Source organism: Polypterus senegalus, chromosome 8, assembly GCF_016835505.1.
Source record: "Polypterus senegalus isolate Bchr_013 chromosome 8, ASM1683550v1, whole genome shotgun sequence".
NCBI lineage: Eukaryota > Metazoa > Chordata > Cladistia > Polypteriformes > Polypteridae > Polypterus > Polypterus senegalus.
The window spans coordinates 158,530,749-158,550,576 of NC_053161.1; the positions used below are offsets into that span (position 1 = coordinate 158,530,749).

General features: G+C 40.8%; 1 protein-coding gene across 1 annotated transcript in view; it reads right to left on the minus strand.

Annotated features, from left to right (window-relative positions):
• The window catches only part of LOC120533169 (myelin regulatory factor-like protein), a 100,103-nt gene that overhangs the window by 77,867 nt on the left and 2,408 nt on the right, over positions 1 to 19,828 (minus strand). The window contains exon 2 of the mRNA XM_039759890.1: positions 12,801 to 12,871. Within this exon, the coding sequence (XP_039615824.1) occupies positions 12,801 to 12,852 (52 nt within the window). The 5' untranslated portion in view covers positions 12,853 to 12,871. The remainder of the gene's footprint in view (positions 1 to 12,800; positions 12,872 to 19,828) is intronic.

Sequence of the window (19,828 nt, forward strand, 5' to 3'; positions counted from 1 at the left end):
AGGGAGGTAAAAAAGAGGGGAGTGAGTGACAAACCTGGTGACATGGTGATGCCTAGTCAAATCAGACGTTGAATGTCACAACTCATTTCAACATTTGAACGCCCATCATGATTAATTCAAATAAGCCCACGTGCCTTTCTCTGCACCTCTCACCAGCAAATATAATTAGCTAGCTGCACACTGATGCTGTTAACTGTATTTACTGGATATTTACACTTTTGCTTGTTTTTGAATTTTTGTGTTTTTTAACCTAACCGAGTGGTAAGATCCTTCACAACTTTTAAGTGCATTACGTCGAGATGACAGGTTAACTCAGTGGAATAAGTCGACTCAGGGAGATCGTCTGTCATGAACAAGCTAGGCACTTTATCTTCGACTCTTTGGTTTGAGATCAGATACTATGTGTGAAATATGGATTTTGCCATAAAAGTTCCTAATATTAATAATTCCTCGAGATTTTAAATCACTATTTTGTTGAAATGATTATTGATGAGGGAAGAAGGAAGCTTAAAATGTAACTTAACAGCAGGAACCTTATTCAATTCAAGACATTTGTGAACCCTTTTGATAATTTCCTACAAAGTACATACCAACATTGAAATAACCGTAACATGAAAAAAGACAGAAGCAAAGAAGTCCAAATCCAAAACGTTTAACTAATAATATTTAAAAAATGACTTGCTAGATTGGCCAAAAAACCTCTTTACCTTACATAGAAGGAAGATTAACCAAGAAAAATGGAGTCAAGGCAGCAAGAAGAACTCAGCTGATTAAGGATGGCTTAAATAGTCATTGTCCAACCTGCTATATCCTAACACAGGGGTACGGGGGTCTGCTGGAGCCAATCCCAGCCAGCACAGGGTACAAAGCAGGAACAAACCCAGGCAGGGCACACACACACACCAAGGACAATTTAGGATTTTGGACTGTGGTAGGAAACCCACACAGACACGGGGAGAACATGCAAACTCCACATAGGGAGGACCCGAGAAGCGAACCCAGATCTGATTACTGCGAGGCAGCAGTGCTACCACTGCGTCACCGTGCCGCCCAATTCAAGATGTTGACCAACATAATTTGTGGCTTAAAAATAGTAAATAATAATAATAATAATAATTCTTTACATTTATATAGTAAACATGTAATCAGCAAGTTGACAATAAAGAAAAAAAACATTTAAGAAATATTAACTAATAAAACAAAACTAATTAGTGATAATTTGGAAAATGGTAAAGAATACAAAAGAATACCGTTGTGAATAGGCGACACAAACCAGGTGAAAAGGCCTCCTTAAAAGACCCACAAACCAGGCCAGGACCACCATTGGCCTGCCTACAGATCGGGCCCACCCTTGGCAGCATGACTCCAGACTCCACAGGCTGGCTCCGGCCAACACAGGCCCAAAATGGGGCAAGGGGTTTTAATGTTCAAAAAGAACTTTAAATGTTCAAAAAACATTCACCAAAAGAAAAAAAAAATAAATAAGGGAAGGGGTAAACCTTAAAACATCTTCCTTGAGATACAAGCGTGGCAGACGACCAGGGACCTTACTCCACCGGGACGCCTGGAGAAGGGAAAGACCGAGAGAAGGGTAATATCTTCCCCGGGGCGCAAGAGGGCAGCCCCCCTGTATTACAATACAATACAATACTATTTATTTTTTTGTATAGCCCAAAATCACTCAAGAAGTGCCGCAATGGGCTTTAACAGGCCCTGCCTCCTGACAGCCCCCCAGCCTTGAATTTTTAGGAAGACAAGAAAAAACTCCCAAAAAAACTCTTGTAGGGAAAAAAATGGAAGAAACCTTGGGAAAGGCAGTTCAAAGAAAGACCCCTTTCCAGGTAGGTTGGGCGTGCAGTGGGTGTCAAAAAGAAGGGGGTCAATACAATACAGTACAATATTACATCAGGGACCCTGTTGGGGTCCGTGGCCATGGCCTGGACAATTCCAGAGCCCTGGATGGCAGCACTTCCGCCACACCAGGAAGCGCTGCTGGAAGAGGAACCCGAGTACAACCTGGAATGCTACCGGGTGCCCATACAGTACTTCCACTACACCAGGAAGTGCTGCGGGAGGTTCATCAGAGTGCACCCGGAGCACATTCGGGTGCAACATAAAAGGGGCCGCCTCACTCCATTCGGAGAGCCGGAGTCGGGTGGAAGAGGACGGAGCTTGCGAAAGAGGAGCAGAGGTGGCAGAAGGAGAGAAAGAGAGGACTCTGAGTCTTTACTGGTAATTGATGCAATGTGTGTTGTGCAAGAAAAAAATAAACGTGTGTGTTTTGGGACATTTGGCATCCATGTCCGTCTGTGTTCGGGTTCAAGTTCACACAAGACATGCAATAACTGTTACAAATTATTTACTTCTATAACATACACAATGAAGTAGTATGAGGCAAACAGCGGAAAAGGAAAAAATAGGAAAAAAGGGGCTTGTCTAAAAAGCCAATCCAATAATTCAATATGATATCCAATATGAAGACCAAGCAAAAGTAATAAAAAAGCGACAACAAGAAAATCCAAAGAACAAGATACATCACAAGAAACACACTCCATGACAATAAATTAACCTCTGAGCTCATAAATATGTACACCGAAGATGGTCCTTCAGAAATATAAAAATACACAGTACATACTGTAAGTACAATATAACACATAAACATGACAATATTAACAAAACTGAAATAATAGCAAGAAAGAAGAAAAAACAGCTAACAATAAAAAGGATGGTAAACATCAGCCAGAGAACAACCTCTGGCTGTAACATACAGTAAATTGCAAACATTGCAATAATCAGCATAACACAATGGTGAAAGTAATAAACATAAAATAAAAGATAGGGATGGAGCTCCAGCAAGGACCTAACAGCAATGGGACTAAGAGTTTTATCTCATCTTTCATTTTCCACGATTATAATAATAATAAATACTGGGAATAGTTGATTTCTTTAAAGCGTGATTCACAATAGCATAGTCAGCAGGATAATAATAATTCTTTATAATTATATAGTGCTTTCTCACAGTGAGTGGGGAGCCACTTTAGAAAGTCTTCATTGTCCCACCATCAAAGTGTATTTTGGACACTTCCGCATTTTGGTTATGTGTGAATGCTTATCAATAAGCAAATCATTTTTTTGTTCATTTTTTATATACAAGTTGGCCCACCGGGCATATTGTTCCTCGAGTGCCCCCCCCCCCAAAATTGATGTGCAAAAACAATGGATGCTGAGGACTTATATAAAAGCATAAAGATGATTACAGACATGAAGGGCTAAAACAGCAGGTGGGACAGGCTTGGGTACGCCGTGCCTCAGCACCATCAGCCTGAGTATCTTTTTTCTTCTCCGTATTTAGAGTGCATTCTTTTTCAAGAATAATTTGGATTATTTTTTTTAATTTTGACTCACAGTGGGTCAAAACTGTTGATAAAGTAGGCCAGCTGTAATAACTTTTATGTTTTTAGTCACCATTGCTGTTTACCATTTCCTTAGCACCTTTGTCATGCTGTCATGATTGACAATTATGTTTAAGGTAGTTGCATGCAGAAATTCTCGACCAGAGGGGAAATTTTCTTTTCAGGAGTGATTTTCAGGTTAAAGGCCTTACTCAAGGGCCCAACAGAGTAGGATCCTTTCTGGCAGTAGCAGGATTTGTTTTTATTTATCTGTTTAGTTATTTATTGTTTCATTGATTTTATCTAAAGTAAATAACATTTCATACAATCAGGTCAAACTTAACAAAACAAAATTTAACTCCCACCCAAGAGAAAGAGAGGAGTGCCAACAAGCGAATCTTTAAAAGCAGCAAGGAAAGAAGAGTATCCTTTTTCCCGAAACAGATGCTTATTCTAAAATGTTATTGTTTCGATCCTGCCATATTTAAAAAAAAAAAAAAAGTTTTAAACAGATCCTTTAAGTGAGAATTTGATTTTCTCCAATTTCAAATGGTATAGAACAGGGGTGTGTAAGACCGACCCTGGGGGGCCGGAGTTGCTGCAGGTTTCCATTCTAACCCTAACCCTAATCAGTGACCAGTTTTCACTGCTCATTAACTCCTTTTCCCTTCATTCTAACTCTTTGAGGGCTGAATATTTCTTTCCAAAAACCTCCATTTTCTGAAAAGCACACAAAGCAATGGTTTCACACATAAATCAACATAAAACGTCTGTTGTTATGTGCTGTGGCTGCTGTGGCTGCATGTTCAGCATCTCTGGCAGCAGTGGCTGTGCGGGGGCACCTTGATGGTCAGCAGGAATGCACAGTGGGCCGGCTACCTCAGTGTGTTTGGACAGCATATGGGCGGCGATGGCAGTGTGACGCAATATGGTCTTGTCATCATAAGTGGTGGTCCTTCAAAGGCGAACGCTGCTGTAGGTGCATTCAGCTACACGAAAGTGTTCAGCACCACAATCGGCTGGAGATCGATGAGATGATGCTGGCACCTCACTTTCGTTTTTGATCTCCATCTCCAGATCACTTGCATTAAACTCTGAGTCTTATTCAACGAAATTACGTAAAATGTCCATGGAGTATTTAACTTTGTACATTCGCGTTGGTCTCTCGCCAGATGTGGATGCCATTTTGGAGGTTGTTTGCTCTTCGCTGCTCATGCACGCGTAGGGAATCGAGGTTGAATAAAAAAAAGCTATGTCATTTTCTTTCTAGCAAGGAGAGTCCAACTAAAATCTAAGTTTACAGCTGATTACTGTCCTCTACCCCTGAATTTTGACAAAAGTCGACATAAGCCCTGAAAGAGTTAATAGCCCTGTTTAAGGATTCAGTCCTCTGAGTTGATTCTTTTCTTCATTAAATGGCAGCCAAACAGAAATTTAGATGTGAGAGGAGCCAACAGATGACCAGTTAAACTGGGATTTCAAACTCCAAAATATTTCACTCCAACCAGTTTCATAATTAGAATCAGGACTCATGTTGTTAATTAAACCCGTTATTTGTTGCTGCTCCTCTCATTCTGCTACAGCAGACATTTCCAAAACTGTTGATTTTTCTGTTTTTTCTTTGAACATCGTCAAAATGTTTTGGTGACCTGAGAGTTCAACCTTACCGAGACCGTCACCTTTCTTTATTTTCAGATATTGTGCGATGGGCACAGGTGAGCTGGTCATGTGGCAGCTTGTTTTGTGTCTTATTATTGTTTGGCTGCTAATTAAAGAAAAATTAAGAGACAATTAAGGGGACTGAGTCAACTAAGGCAAAAGAAGTTAATTAGCAGCAAGACCTAATAAAGGAAATGGTTGGAATGAAAACCTGCAGCCACTGCGGTTCTCCAGGATTGGAGTTTACACCCTGGTATAAAACATCAGTTACCCACTGACTTGAAAGAGGTGAGGTAGGATTCTTCCAGTTGAGCAAAACAAGTCTATGTGCCGATAGTGTAGTAAAGGCAATGACAGTTTGTTTGTCCTTCTCCACTTTAAGACCATCCGGGGGTCCACCAAACACAGCTATTAATGGATTAGGAGGGACTGTGACACCAAGGCTGTCTGAGAGGTATTTAAAGATTTTGGTCCAGAATGATGCTAATTTGGTGCCTGCCCAGTAACGAGATTTGAACTGGCAACTTTTGAGATACCAGCGCAGATCCTTATTCACAGAGCCACCACTCTGCCTTTTGGCTGAAACCTTTTTGATCAATAACTAATATTCCTCCTGCACTTATTATCTTTCAGTCAGAGTAGTATCATGACTTAATATGAACATCATGTTCTAAATCCTGCTTAATTCAGGGTCACCAAAAGTTTGACTTAGAAACACCGAAACATCACAGTGCCCACATATTCACACCAGGTCAGACTTTGGGAGGAAAACCAAAGTACTGGAAACAAACCCACTCAGATACGAGTTCAACATCCACAATCTACTCAGACGGCAATTGAAGTTGATTTCAAATCCATAATGCAGAAAATGTTACCATTATGAGATTAAACACATCTACAATACAAGAAATACATCTGTTAAGAAAAAGTTGGGAGACTACTCTTGTGGTGATTTAGGGGAGATAATCTGAGCCATGCTTGACAATGCCTGACCGCACTTTCCTTCTCAGTGCGAGAACATCTCTCCTCTGTTAGACAGTAGCGGGTGGGACTTTTATCAAACACCAGCAAAATGAGAGACAGGAATTTAAGGATAAATAATTCATGGTGTGTCACGGTGTTCCATGAAACATCTCCTGTAATCCCCAACCAAATTGCCTAGGCCATTCATGAACCTCAACGGACTCCTTGTCAGTAGTCATCTTGTATCTTATCTGAGCAAAATATTTTCCATGTTCTGCTCTGTCATTCACCCCAGACGTGTGTGTGTGTGTGTGTGTGTGCGTGTGTGTGGCAACTTCATATTTCATGTTCTGCAGACGACTGAAGGCCTATGTTATATAATTTGGCCTTGAGTCTGTGGCAATAAATGTTTTTTCTTTATTTCACAATCAGTGCCCACAGTGGTTGAGCGGAGCGTGTTGGCACAGGCTGATTAGTCTGCTCTCTCACACACATACACCTTCAGAAGCTGTGGTTTATGAAAGCATCAGGGGTGTTAATAATTAAGTACCCCCACCTCTTTGCTGGTAACATCAGAGTTATGTGTACTGAGACATTGGGACTTCTTAGGGTGTCAAGGCTAGGGAGGCTGTCAGAAAACAGGGTCTATTAAAGCCCATTGAGCTCTCCTTGTGTGCTTTTGGGCTATACAAGAAATACACTGTTGTTGTTTATTATTATTGTATGTTGGAGCACAGAACTGCATGTAAGAGTGTTCACTTAATATAGTGTATTTTATAGTGAGCAGTCCCACAAAACACTTGATTTCAAGGTAACCGACTGGACCGGAATTTGTATGTTAGTGAGATGAACTTCATATGGGATTCAGTACTCCTTTCACTCCGCCTCGTTCTTCACCTCTGTTTCGTTCTGCCTGACTATTGCTCCAGTTTCTCTTTCAAACCATTTATTTCACTCCTGTCTTTGTGACCGCACAGTACTGGATGCAGACCAACTGACTGCAGAGTTTCTAACTTAGCAATGGCTTCATAATCGCAAAACTAATCGGGAGATCATTTCTGTCAATCGTAAAGTTCTGATAAATGCTAACTCTGAGCTAAGATTTATCAGTAAGCCAGTGACAATGTGCCTCTCAGTTTCTTCTATCAGAATCTATAGGGTGGTCCAGATCTAATTATGCAATTTTAATTACGCTGTAACTTATTAAGTTTATTACATAGAGAATTCACAATTTGTTTTTGTTGCCGATAGATGGCAGCACCTACCCTGCATTCCGAAATGGCGGGGAGACGGTTGTCAGTCGAGCAGCGGGTGTGATGTGTTTGCCTTTTCATAATTGCATAATTAGATCTGGACCACCCTGTACACTGTCCCAGCCTCCATAGGGCAATATAGAGGAGACAGCTGCAGACTTGTCCATAATGGTGATGTAACATTTTCAAACTAGCCTGCTCCAGTTCAGAGTAAAGCCGGAGTCTTTGTTATGTTTAGTCAGGATGTGTTCTCTGGCTTATATTTATTTTCTTTCAGGTGCATTCCTTGTTCATTCTCATGCTTTAATTTCCATGTATATATATATATATATATATATATAAAGTATATAGTAAGCTGTGATCTGCTATCCTCCTTGTATTTTGTGGGTGGGTACCAGGGGGCGGGGCCACCTTATATCACTGCCAAGGACCACCTCCAGCCTTTAAAAGCAGGCTGGGAAAGTGAGTTGCTTTGTGGTTGATTGAATTTGTTTGCCAGTGTTTCGTAAGTGTTGTGTTTATTCTTCTGATGTAGACCTGCTGTATTTAATTACTTTCTGCTCCATCTTCTGATAATGTATTGGGGAAGCACGGTGGCGCAGTGGGTAGCATTGCTGCGTTGCACTTAGGAGCCCCGGGTTCACTTCCTGGGTCCTCTCTGCATGGAGTGGGTTTCCTCCCTCAGTCCAAAGACATGCAGGTTAGGTGCATTGGCAATTCTAACTTGTGCTTGGTGTGTGTGTGTGTGAGTGTGCGTGCGTGCATGCTCTGAGGTGGGCTGGCACCCTTTGTTTCCTGCCTTGCACCTTGTGTTGGATGGGATTGGCTCCAGCAGACCCCCGTGACCCTGTAGTTAGGATACAGCGGGTTGGATAATGGATATATGGATAATGTATTGGGACTTTTTCACTTTAGCGTTGTTTTTTCTTCTTGCTCTTTTGAGCATTTTCTTGCATTTGTCTATTTTTATGAATAAATTGTGATTTTTGTTTTTTATAAAGATTCCTGTGGGACTTCTCTCTATACAAGAGTGAGTCTTACAGTTCTGTCGCTTGTGGGACATTTTTGACATATCTGTGACTCTCTTGTTATTTTTTTGAACTTTAAAAGCTTGTTTCCATTCTGTGACCTGCACAGGCCTGAAGTCCTCCATTGGCTTAGGGTCAGGCATCCTTGGGTGAGCCCTATATTGGTACAGGCCAGTGAGGATTCTGGCCTGTTTTTGTGGTTCTTTTTGAACGCCTTACCCATTTCACGATTTTGTGATGCCAGAATCACAACTCTTTTGTTTTATTGCATGTGTATCTCCAGTGTTAATCACTGGCTGCCTACTTTTGACGACATGGATTGAGTGGGTCAGTTCTGCCATACCTACATTTTCAGCTATTTCATTTTTCATACATTTGAAATATGGAGAGTTGTTAGTAAACCCCTTTACATGTTGCTGCATCTGTCGATGATGTTCTAACTACAAACCTAACCTTAAGGCATCCCACAGTTGTACTCCTTTAGTTTCCTCGTCTCTGTGTCATAGCTGACTAGTGGGTTTGGTGAAGCCATGCTAAATGTATCCAATATGTGAGCAGACTTCTCTCATGTAAACATTAACTTATCTAACTTATAATGTTTGCCTTCCTTCGGGTAATGACTAGTGAAACATGAAAGTTCATACACCTTCTACGTCATAAAATAACAATCAAACAATGGGATGTCTTCATTGAGTTCAGAACATCATGCTACCCACTGACATTGTCATTATCTTACAAAAACCAAGCCATGTGGATTTAAAGCAAAGTAAAGTGTGAGCCTCGCAACCGCCTGCTGCTCAGGAAAATCTCATGGATATGAACTCACTGAATTGAAACAGCAGCACCTCAAGCTTAGAAGTGACCGGCTTTAAGGTGGAAAGGACAGACAACAATAACATGGAAAGAGCACGCACACTACATGACTACACGTCCAGAAGGAGGGCATGCAGTCAGGTCTTTGTTGGTCACTGCGAGGTCAGCCAACGAAAAATAATTTAAGCTGTGGCGGAATGGAAGGACTGGGCGTGATGGAAGGATGGGGGGGGGGGACAAATTCAGGGCAATACCTCCCTCGGAACACAAGAGGGCAAAGCCATCTGACTTACACCATGGCCACAAGTTTGGAGTTTAGAAGCTCAACCCTGCTGGGGCCTGTGGCCTCCACCAGGGGGGTGCCTGGACAATTCCAGAGCCCTAGACTGCAGCACTTCCACCACACTTAGAAGAGGATCAGAGAGCAACTGGAGTACTTCCACGAAGCACTATAAAAGGAGCCACCTCACTCCGTTCTAGGAGCCAGAGTCGGGAGGTGAAGGACAAAGCTTGCTGGGAGAGGAGTGGAGGTGACAGAGAAAAGAAAGAAAGAAAGAAAGAAAGAAAGAAAGAAAGAAAGAAAGAAAGAAAGAAAGAAAGAAAGAATTAATTGAGCAGTGTTGTGCTAGATAATTGTGTACTGTACTCTGAAGTGGGGAGCGGAAAATAGAGCTTCCCCAGGAAGAAATAAACTGTGTGGTGTTTTGCACTTGTGTGTCTCTGTGTCCGGGTTTTGGGATTTGTACGTCCCCGTGGCTTTCCCAATGCCTACTGAACAGGATTCTGTTCTTCTTTGAAACAGAAGCATCAAACTGCTGTTTTAATTTCCACAAAACAAAAAGAACATATGTGGGCTTTCGTTCCCAATTTAGAGGGGCCCTCCTCAGCATTGAATGAAAATTAATTCAATTAAATTGAATTCAGTTTATTTTTCTATAGTGCTCTATCACAGGTAGATATAAATATAAACTTAACAAATCACTAATTACAGAATGAGTGAACATTGTGACCACCAGGAGGCACAGCAGCACCCCAAACCCGTACACACAACTACACAACCCAGTCCTGGGCTCACATATAAGGCCTCTGTCTATTCTACATGGTACCTCCACACGGATCCCATTTTCTCTTCTTCAGACTGCACAACATTTTTCCTTCTCCTTCCACATCTCCAATGTAGTCTCATCCACCTCTTCCCAACTTTGACCACTCATGCAGAAAACCTGGCTTCTTTCAGTTTGAACGCAGGAGTACTTCCGATGCCACAGCAGTACACACTGGAAGCATTTCTGAGTCAGGTGGAAGCCCTTCAAAGAGGGTACAGTCCCCTGCAGCTCCCACTTGTGGCGCCCAAGGACCCTGACAGGGTTAACCCGTGGGACTGCAATTCCCAGCTTGACCTTCGAGTATCTATACGGGTGTTCTACCACTTCAAGGCTGCTACTGTGTGTATGGGAAAACACGCCCCTGGGAAGCAGTCACCCTCTATTTTTCAGCATAGGTCTACTATCCGGCTTACTTGTCTGAACCTATCATGACTTACAAACCAGAGTGCACATTAAGATCTCAAGATGCTGGTCTGCTTATGATTCCAAGGATTAATAAAATAACAGTGGGAGGTTGAGCTTTTAGTTTCAGGGCCCCTTAAACTGTGGAATGGTCTGCCTGCTTCCATAAGAGATGCCCCTTCGGTCTCAGCTTTTAAATCCCGGCTGAAGACTCACTACTTCAGTTTAGCACACCCTGACTAGAGCTGATGATTAACTGTACAGACTGCATCTCTGTTGTCAGTCATTAGCACTAAAACATAAGTAGCATGATAGTTATAATTTGTTACTAACCCTCACCTATTCTGTTTCTCTTCTCAGTTCTCAAATGCGGCACTCGGTGCCACAGCCCACCTGCCAAGTTGTTTGCCTGCCTAAGGTAAAGTCATCTCTGATGGAGGATCACAGGAATCGTGGGAAAGAGGGGTCCTTTCATCAGATTGGCTGGCCCAGCACTGTTTCAGCTGTGGAATGGCCAAATGGTGGAGGCAGCTTGATGGCTGAGGTCTCCAGGACTCTAAACAAATCCAAATCTCATTATGTGATATCACCTAATGTTAAATTCTGCTACATACTTCTAAAATGTTTATTTGTATACTGTATTGAGGATTTGTTCTGTTCTGCGTATTGTACTGTATTGACCCCCTTCTTTTTCACACCCACTGCATGCCCAGCCTAACTGGAAAGGACTCTCTCTTTGAACTGCCTTTCCCAAGGTTTATTCCATTTTTTCCCTACAAGAGTTTTTTTTTGGGAGTTTTTCCTTGACTTCTTAGAGAGTCGAGGCTGGGGGGCTGTCAAGAGGCAGGGCCTGTTAAAGCCCATTGTGGCACTTCTTGTGTGATTTTGGGCTATACAAAAATAAATTGTATTGTACTATCCAGGAAAAGGCACCCACATTACCCTAGTTGGGATGCCAGTCCATCCCCGTCCATCAACAACAGCAACATTTATTTCTATAACTCGTTTTCATACAAATGATGTACAGTAGCTCAAAGTGCTTTAAAGGATGAAGAAAGAAAAAATGTAAAAATAAGACTAGGCAATACTAAGTAACAAAGAATAAAGTAAGGTCTGATGGTCAGAGAGGACAGAAAAAGCAAAACAAAAAACTCTAGAGGGCTTGAGAAAAAAAAATAAATCTGCAGGGGTTCCAAGGCCACAAGACCACCAAGCCACCACTAGGCATCCTTTCCTGGCATTGAACCAGCTTCCATCATAGTCAGGATGACAGTCTTTCCCTGTCTTTCTATTGTGGCCTCCCTTCCCAGCAAGGAGCCAGCTCCCATCCTGGGCAGGATGCCAGTCCATCCAGCATCTCAATCATAAAATAAAGACACAGACAGGATATCACAATAGTTTGAAACCGATTATGGGAAATGGAAATATCTGTGAGCATTAATTAATTGTTGAACAATGGCCAGTTACATCAAGATGCAGCCAAATATCTAAGGAATGATCCATTTCTGATATCAGTTTTCTTTGCCTTATTTAAGATTACTGATTACTGAAATGGTTCTTGAATTTTGACTCCTCTTTGCTACAGAGTCCTGCATGCACTGTGCTAGGAAAAGCTCAAACCTAAAGTGCAAATGCATAATAAGGGGAAAAAAACAACAATAGGTAGTTATCATTTTAATATGGACAATGACCTTCAGTCCATCGATAAAATGAAAAGTTCAGGCAGGACAAGTTAACATACATCCAGGAGTTTAGAGAACACTGCAGGGCCAATTGGTCCATCACTCAGGCTTGCAGCACCTGGCATGAACACAGCTACTACAAGAAATAATATTTGTTTAGATAATTACATTGAGCATATATATATATATATATATATATATATATATATATATATATATATATATATATATATATATATATATATATATATATATATATATATATATATAAATTTAATAATAAGTAAAATGACTGAGGGAAGCTTATTAGGAATTTTGCAGAACTTCTAGTGGGACTCTGTCACATGGAACCTTTAATGCTAAATGTAAGTGTAAACCACTGCCACTTTTATAAATTAACATTTATGTGTAATAGATAATCAGCATCTTTTGGCTAAAAGCAGTAAAGCCAAATCTGACGTAATTATGGTTAACCCAGAGAATAGTTGAGGAGTGGACTGACCTTCAAAGAACTGCTGCAGAGCTTCATTTTCCCCCAAGACGTCCATCGGCATGACAGGGCAGAGCTGCTACCTGAAAAAGAAATCCGCCGAGTGTTAGTATGTTCCTGGAGTTGGCTGCAACTCTTTGGGTGTGACAGATGGCAAATATTTAAGTCAGTACTGAGGAGTGAATCAGACTGCAAGGAGAGAAATAGCAATGTTATAGTTTGGAGGGGTGGTGGTATGTGCCAGCTATGGTGTGTTCCCTGCCCTCTGTTTACCTTGCTTTCTTATGTTTTCTTTTTTATTTATTTATTTGTGTTTTTTAATGTTATTGTAATTATGCATTTTGTTTTAATAGAATTATTTTTTATTATTTGATTTAGATGTGTAATGTGATGTTCTCCCATGTCCCTTGTGCTTTGTGTTGGGGATGTGGTACACCAAGAGGCAGAGCCTCCATGACATCACTACTCCTGAGACTTCCCTCTGCTTTGTTTAAGCCCAGGAACAAGGGAGCACAGTGTGGTGTGTTGTATTTAGAAGAAATCTTTGCTAAATTTTAATTGTTTTAGAGTTTGATTTTTTGGAGATATCTATTTGTTTCTCTATTTACTGGTGGGCAACTCCTTTTTGCTCTTATTGAGAATTTCTCATTATTTTTCCTATTTTTAGATAGATAGATAGATAGATAGATAAAAGTCACTATATCAGATAGATAGATGAAAGGCACTATATAAGATAGATGATAGATAGATAGATAGATAGATAGATAGATAGATAGATAGATAGATAGATAGATAGATAGATAGATAGATAGATAGATAGATAGATAGATAGATAGATGGATGTGAAAGGCACTATATAATAGATAGATTGTGTTAGTACGCAAGCTGTTGTTGAGAAACAGGCATAATCCACCCCCCGTTTCTCTTACCGGAGTCTCCGGTCCCGTCCTGAACTGTGTACTGTGCGGCCTGCTAACTCTATAGCTGTGTCTGAAATGAGTGAATGAAGCCAGGACTCAATAATTAGCAGAATGCAACCATCCTTAATGATTTTATTTACTGCACCCTGTGGCATCATTTTGTCAATCTTATTTGCGAGGGACCTTGTGTTGGTGAGAAAAATACTAGGAAGAGACCACTGTAGCCTCGCCAGTACTCCAGCCCTGCTCCCCCTGCACCACCTCTCTCTTGTACCTGTGGAGACGGTAATCCACAGGGAGCCCTGATACCGGGCTATGTCCACTGGGATATCGTGGAAGCAGAGAAACTCTGTTGTAACAGTCTGCTCACTGCATAGTCCTATTTTTAGGAGACTGTGCTGGCTGTAGATGTTATTCACCCAGCAAAATGTCATTATGACGAACAGCAATACATACACAAAAGGACAAAGAAAATGCTGAAAGGAAGAGCACTTAGCCACTGCCATACATTTAATTTTATTATACAGTATTTACATATTGTATTTATTGTTTTCATGTTTTAATCAATTATTTAGAGCAATTAATTGTGTTATTTTTACCTTAAATTATGTGTATTTGCTGTTAAAGTTTATCAAAATGGGTATTGTTTAGGGTCTGGGAACAGATTGATTAAATTTCAGTTATTTCTAATAGGGAAAAATTTTTTAGACTTCAAACAATTCAGAGTTCAAATGGCCTTCTGAAAAGAATTAAGTTCGAAGTATGAGGCACCATTGCGTATATATACATGTACAGGAAGGTGACAGGGATTTTAAGGGGGCCGAAGTGAAAGAGAGGGTCAGAGCCAGAGGCGGGAGAGACAATCTATCTATCTATCTATCTATCTATCTATCTATCTATCTATCTATCTATCTATCTATCTATCTATCTATCTATCTATCTATCTATCTATCAAAAAAATAGGAAGCATAACAAGAAATTCTCAATAAGAGTAAAAAGGGAGTTTTCCACCAGTAAACAGTGAAACAAATAGATAACTCCAAAAAACCAAACTAAAAAATAATGTAAACATTTCCAAAGATTTCTTCTAAATACAACACACCACACTGTGCTCCCTTGTTCCTGGGCTTAAGCAAAGCAGAAGGAAGTCTCAGGAGTGGTGATGTCATGGAGGCTCCGCCTTTTGGGGTAAAACACAAAGCACAAGGGACATGGGAGAACATCTCATCGTTTCGGTTTGACCTCAAATTTTTCTGACCTTGTTATTCATCTCCCAGTCTCTTTGGCACTCATTAAAATCCTTGATCTACTTCACTGAGTCTTTAACACCTCTAAGTCCATATCTGAATTTGGTGTCAGTTCTCATCTCCTAAAACATCCTTCAGATACCATCTATTATAAAATCTATTTTAATGACCGACGTTTACAAAACTGCTAATCACCAACACACTATTTTCTGTCCACAGATTATTCCCTAATTCTCCCAGATATCCCATTTCATGGGTTCAGATCCAGACCCCCTCTGTCACTTCTGCCCCCTTAAACTCCCTCCCACATTCCTCTGCATGTTCTGGTTAACATTCTCTTGCTGTTGCCCCTCTCCATATGTAGCCAAATCCCCCTCCATAATCTCTTTCCCCCATCAAATCTTATTCCTCCTGGATATTTCTTCTCATTCTTCAGTTTTAATTTCTCTCACCTAATGGAGGCTTCTTATGAATGTTTCCATTGTACTGCTTTTAACTTCCCCTGGCCTTAATAATACTCAGGTCTGGAAGTCATCAAACTGTAATCTCACCTTTCTAAACCTCTATGCATCCCAGATCAACAGCTCCTTCAGCTCTGCCATCTAAAACTGGTCTCACACTTTGCAGTTTGTCGAGGGCTGGTTGGGAGTTGGTCGGTGAGTAAATTTTTTTTTTCCTTTTTCAAACTTTTTTTCCCTTCTGTTTTATGCCTTGCTGCTGGCTCCCTTATATGGGGTTCAAGTTCCAGTTCTCCTCTCAACTCCATGTTTCCTTTTTTTCTCTGTTTCAGGGTAGGAAAGGCTGTTTTCATTTCTGATTTTTAATAACATTTCAAAAAAATGTGTTGCTACTCCAATTTTCATGTACCTAATTTTTTAATTAATCTTGAATTAATTGTCTTCAACACGGTACTCATGATTGGCAAAGTGGGGGGTGTACTACCAGAACAAGTACAAGGGATATCCATAAAAAAAGGGTTACAAGTGCCCTGGAGGGTGCAGGGAATTTTTTTTTTCGAAGGCTGGCATACGTGCGTGTAGGGGAGTCCTAACGGTCAAAATAAGTCCGGGACCGCGTCAGTCAGTTGTGAAATGTCATCACAGCAAGCGAGTTCGTCAACCTCTGCTGAGGCCGTTTGCTCCACCTACCGCCGATGCGAGATTCGCTCGGTCATCAAGTTCCTCACTTTACGTCGCAAATCTGCGGCCGAGATCCATCGTCAGCTTGTGGAAACTTATGGACCTGAGGTAATGTCACGTCAGCATGTTTACAAGTGGGTTAGGTCATTCAAAGAAGGTCGCACTGACACTCATGACGAAGAAAGGAGTGGGAGGCCGTCTCTTGTTTCAGAAGAGCTTCTGCAACAAGTTGATGAAAAAATTCACAGTGATCGTCATGTGACGATTGACACCCTTCATGAAATGTTCCCACACATCTCACGAAGTCTCATGGGTGAAATTGTCTCAGAAAAACTTGATTACAGGAAGCTGAGTGCAAGATGGGTGCCAAAAATGTTGACTCCAGAACATCACCAAATTCGCGTTTTGGCTGCACATGAATTTCTTCAGCATTATGAAATCGAGGGTGAGGTGTTCCTTGACTCTATTGTGACTGAAGACGAAACTTGGGTATGTCACTATACTCCTGAGTCCAAAAGGCAGTCCCAACAATGGCGCCATACCCATTCCCAATCAGCCAAAAAATTCAAAGTTCAGTTTTCAGAGCGGAAGATTATGGCATCTGTCTTTTGGGACAGAAAACGGGTTTTGTTGGTGGATTTCATGGCCAAAGGGACCACCATCAATGCTGAAACATATTGTGAGACCCCAAAAAAATTGAAAAAAAGATTAAAGACAATAGGAGGGGAATGCTGACTCGTGGTGTGTCCCTCCTTCATGACAACGCCAGACCCCATACCGCTCGTGTGACTCAGGATCTGCTTGTGTCCTTTGGATGGGATATTGTTACCCACCCACCCTATTCCCCGGACCTTGCTCCCTCAGATTTTCACCTTTTCACCAAACTGAAAGAATTCTTCAGTGGGAAACGTTTTTCCAACAATGAGGTGAAGGAGACAGTGAAGAAGTGGCTTTCGGAGGTGGAGTGGAGCGTATTCGACGAGGGTATAAAAAAGCTGGTGCCCAGGCTGAAGAAGTGCATCGAAGTTGACGGCGATTATGTTGAGAAATAAACACATATTTTGGAACATACCCTGTAAATTTGGTTGAAATATATTCATTTTTCGATTTTTAACAGCTGTTGTAACCTTTTTTTCTGGATATCCCTCGTATAACTGCTCAAAAATATATCTAAACGTAACAAGAAATTAGTCTGGTGATCTTTGTTTTTTTTTTCCATGGGAGATTTTTATTTAAAAACTAAATTACAGGGACATGTATGCAGAGTTAATGGATGTAATTTGCCGAGACAGGGCTAAACAACTTCCTAACTGCATTCTAAGCAAAATGCTGCTTGTTTCACTGTATTTTATGGGGAGGAGAAACACAGAGTTATGCTACAAATTCAGTTTTGCTCATCGCTAGTCACCATGATAACATTTAGATAATCAACAAAGAGAAAATAAATGTTTCACATATAAAAATTGTACAATTCAGATTCCTGACACATAAATAAAGAAAATTCAATAGTAGCAAAATATAAATGTAGACTTACTTATACTGTAGATGAGAAGAACCTACTCAGGTAAGGGAAGTATAAAAGAGAGAGAGTGTAGGATAACATCAGGTGACTGCATATTTGTGTAACTAGGGGCCCCGCCACCCCCGGCTCCACACCAACAGTGTAGTATAAGAAACAATATAAGTAATACAATACAGCAATATAAGAACATCATTTCAAAACTATAAAAACAATAGGAAGACAAATGATGAACAACAATTAAACTAAAAAAAAAAGAAGAAAGAATCCAGCATTAGGCATAAATACAAACTATAGACAATCAGGACAAGAAAGGAAAGTAATTCATGAAAATTAAATAAGAAAAGCTGTGGATGGAGTGTCAATAAGATCCTAACAGTGGCACATCTCACGTCTCATCAGTTTGTCCAATGTCGTTCAATTGAAGTGGACCACCTGAATGAATGAAATGTTGGCACACTAGGATACGTGCAGCACTTAATCAATATAACCTACATCTCCTCTTTATTAAGAATTCAGAAATCAAATTAAAAACAAAACTAAAGAAAGGGTTTCTCCATCCAACTGTGGGTTTCCACCCTTTTAAATTTAGAGTACACATTGCACTGTAACAATGTCCACAGAGCAATTGAAATTCCACACTGAGAAATGTGCAGAGCTATCTGTGCTGGCCTGTATTTCTACTCACTTCCACGACACAGGTATGACAACCAGATGAGTGAATGTAATGTGACACGCTGGGATATGTGCAGCACTTTAATCCATCCATTCCACATCTCATTTTCATTATCCTTAGATGCCCTGTACAAATGCAACATTTGAATGAACACAATGTGGCATGGACAGCACGGTGGTGCAGTGGTAGCACTGCTGCCTTGCAGTTATGAGACCTGGGTTCGCTTCCTGGGTCCTCCCTGCGTGGAGTTTACATGTTCTCCCCATGTCTGCGTGGGTTTCCTCCCACAGTCCAAAGACATGCAGGTTAGGTGCATTGGCGATCCTAGTGTGTGCTTGGTGTGTGTGGGTGTGTGTCCTGCGGTGGGATGGTACCCTGCCCGGGATTTGTTCCTGCCTTGCGCCCTTTGTTAAATATGGATTGGCTCCAGCAGACCCACCATGACCCTGTGCTAGGATATAGTGGGTTGGACAATGACTGATTAACTGACAATATGGCATACTAGGATATGGCTGCAGTTTCACCCATCAATCTAACATTCTATTCATTTTTCACACATCAAATTAATATGAACTAACTTCATGAATGAAATGGACTGCTCTGGGATATGTGAAGCCCTTTAATCCATGAATTCCATACCTTATATTTATCTTTATCTGATAACTGATCTAATATATATGGCTTAATGGAGGAAGTGAAGCACCTTACTCTATCTATCGCACATCTCATCTTCATCAAGTCCTCAAATGTCCTTTAGAAATGAATGGTTTGAGTGAAGGAATGTGGTGAAATGACATACAACACATAACCAATTTACTATGTATCTCATCACCATCTCAAATGACTTGTTGAACTGGATCACGTGAGCAAAAGAAATGTGGCAAAATTGGATACATGAAGTCCCTTAATCTATCCATCCCACATCTCATCTTCATCAAGACCTCCAATGTCCCATACAAACGGACCATTTGAGTAAATGAAATGTGGCACACCAGAATGCTGGAAGCTTTTTACCCCTAATTTTATCAACAACTCAATCATTCTAGGGAACTGGAAAAAAAGGACAAATGGCACTGGGACCATGGGATCAAAAGAGTAAATGTAAGGGTAAAGAACTGTCAAATAACTACCAGGAGCTTATTAACAGAAAGTCAAAAAGTACAAAGATCATTGAAACCAAAACGAGTCAAAAATAACCTTGTCAAAGTTCGTATTTCTTGTTAATAAGTTTTCTAACAAGCTAAGTTCTCTAAGCTAATACGTTCTCTAATGATAAAATAAAGCAGAAATTATTACTTATTTAGTAAAGTGATAAGCTTGGATGCTAGCACACCCTCATCTCTTATATATATTTTTCTTCTGGTTCGTCCTGCTTCCACTTCAAAACCAGTCTCGCCCACACGCAGCCAACACGGCATTTCTAAATTCCTTTTCATCCTCTTCCAAACCCTTCCCCACGCTGTCTGCAGCTCCTCTTCAAAACCGGTGCTCCCCTCAGATTATCAATGAGGAATACATTTAGTATTTTGCACTCCAGTG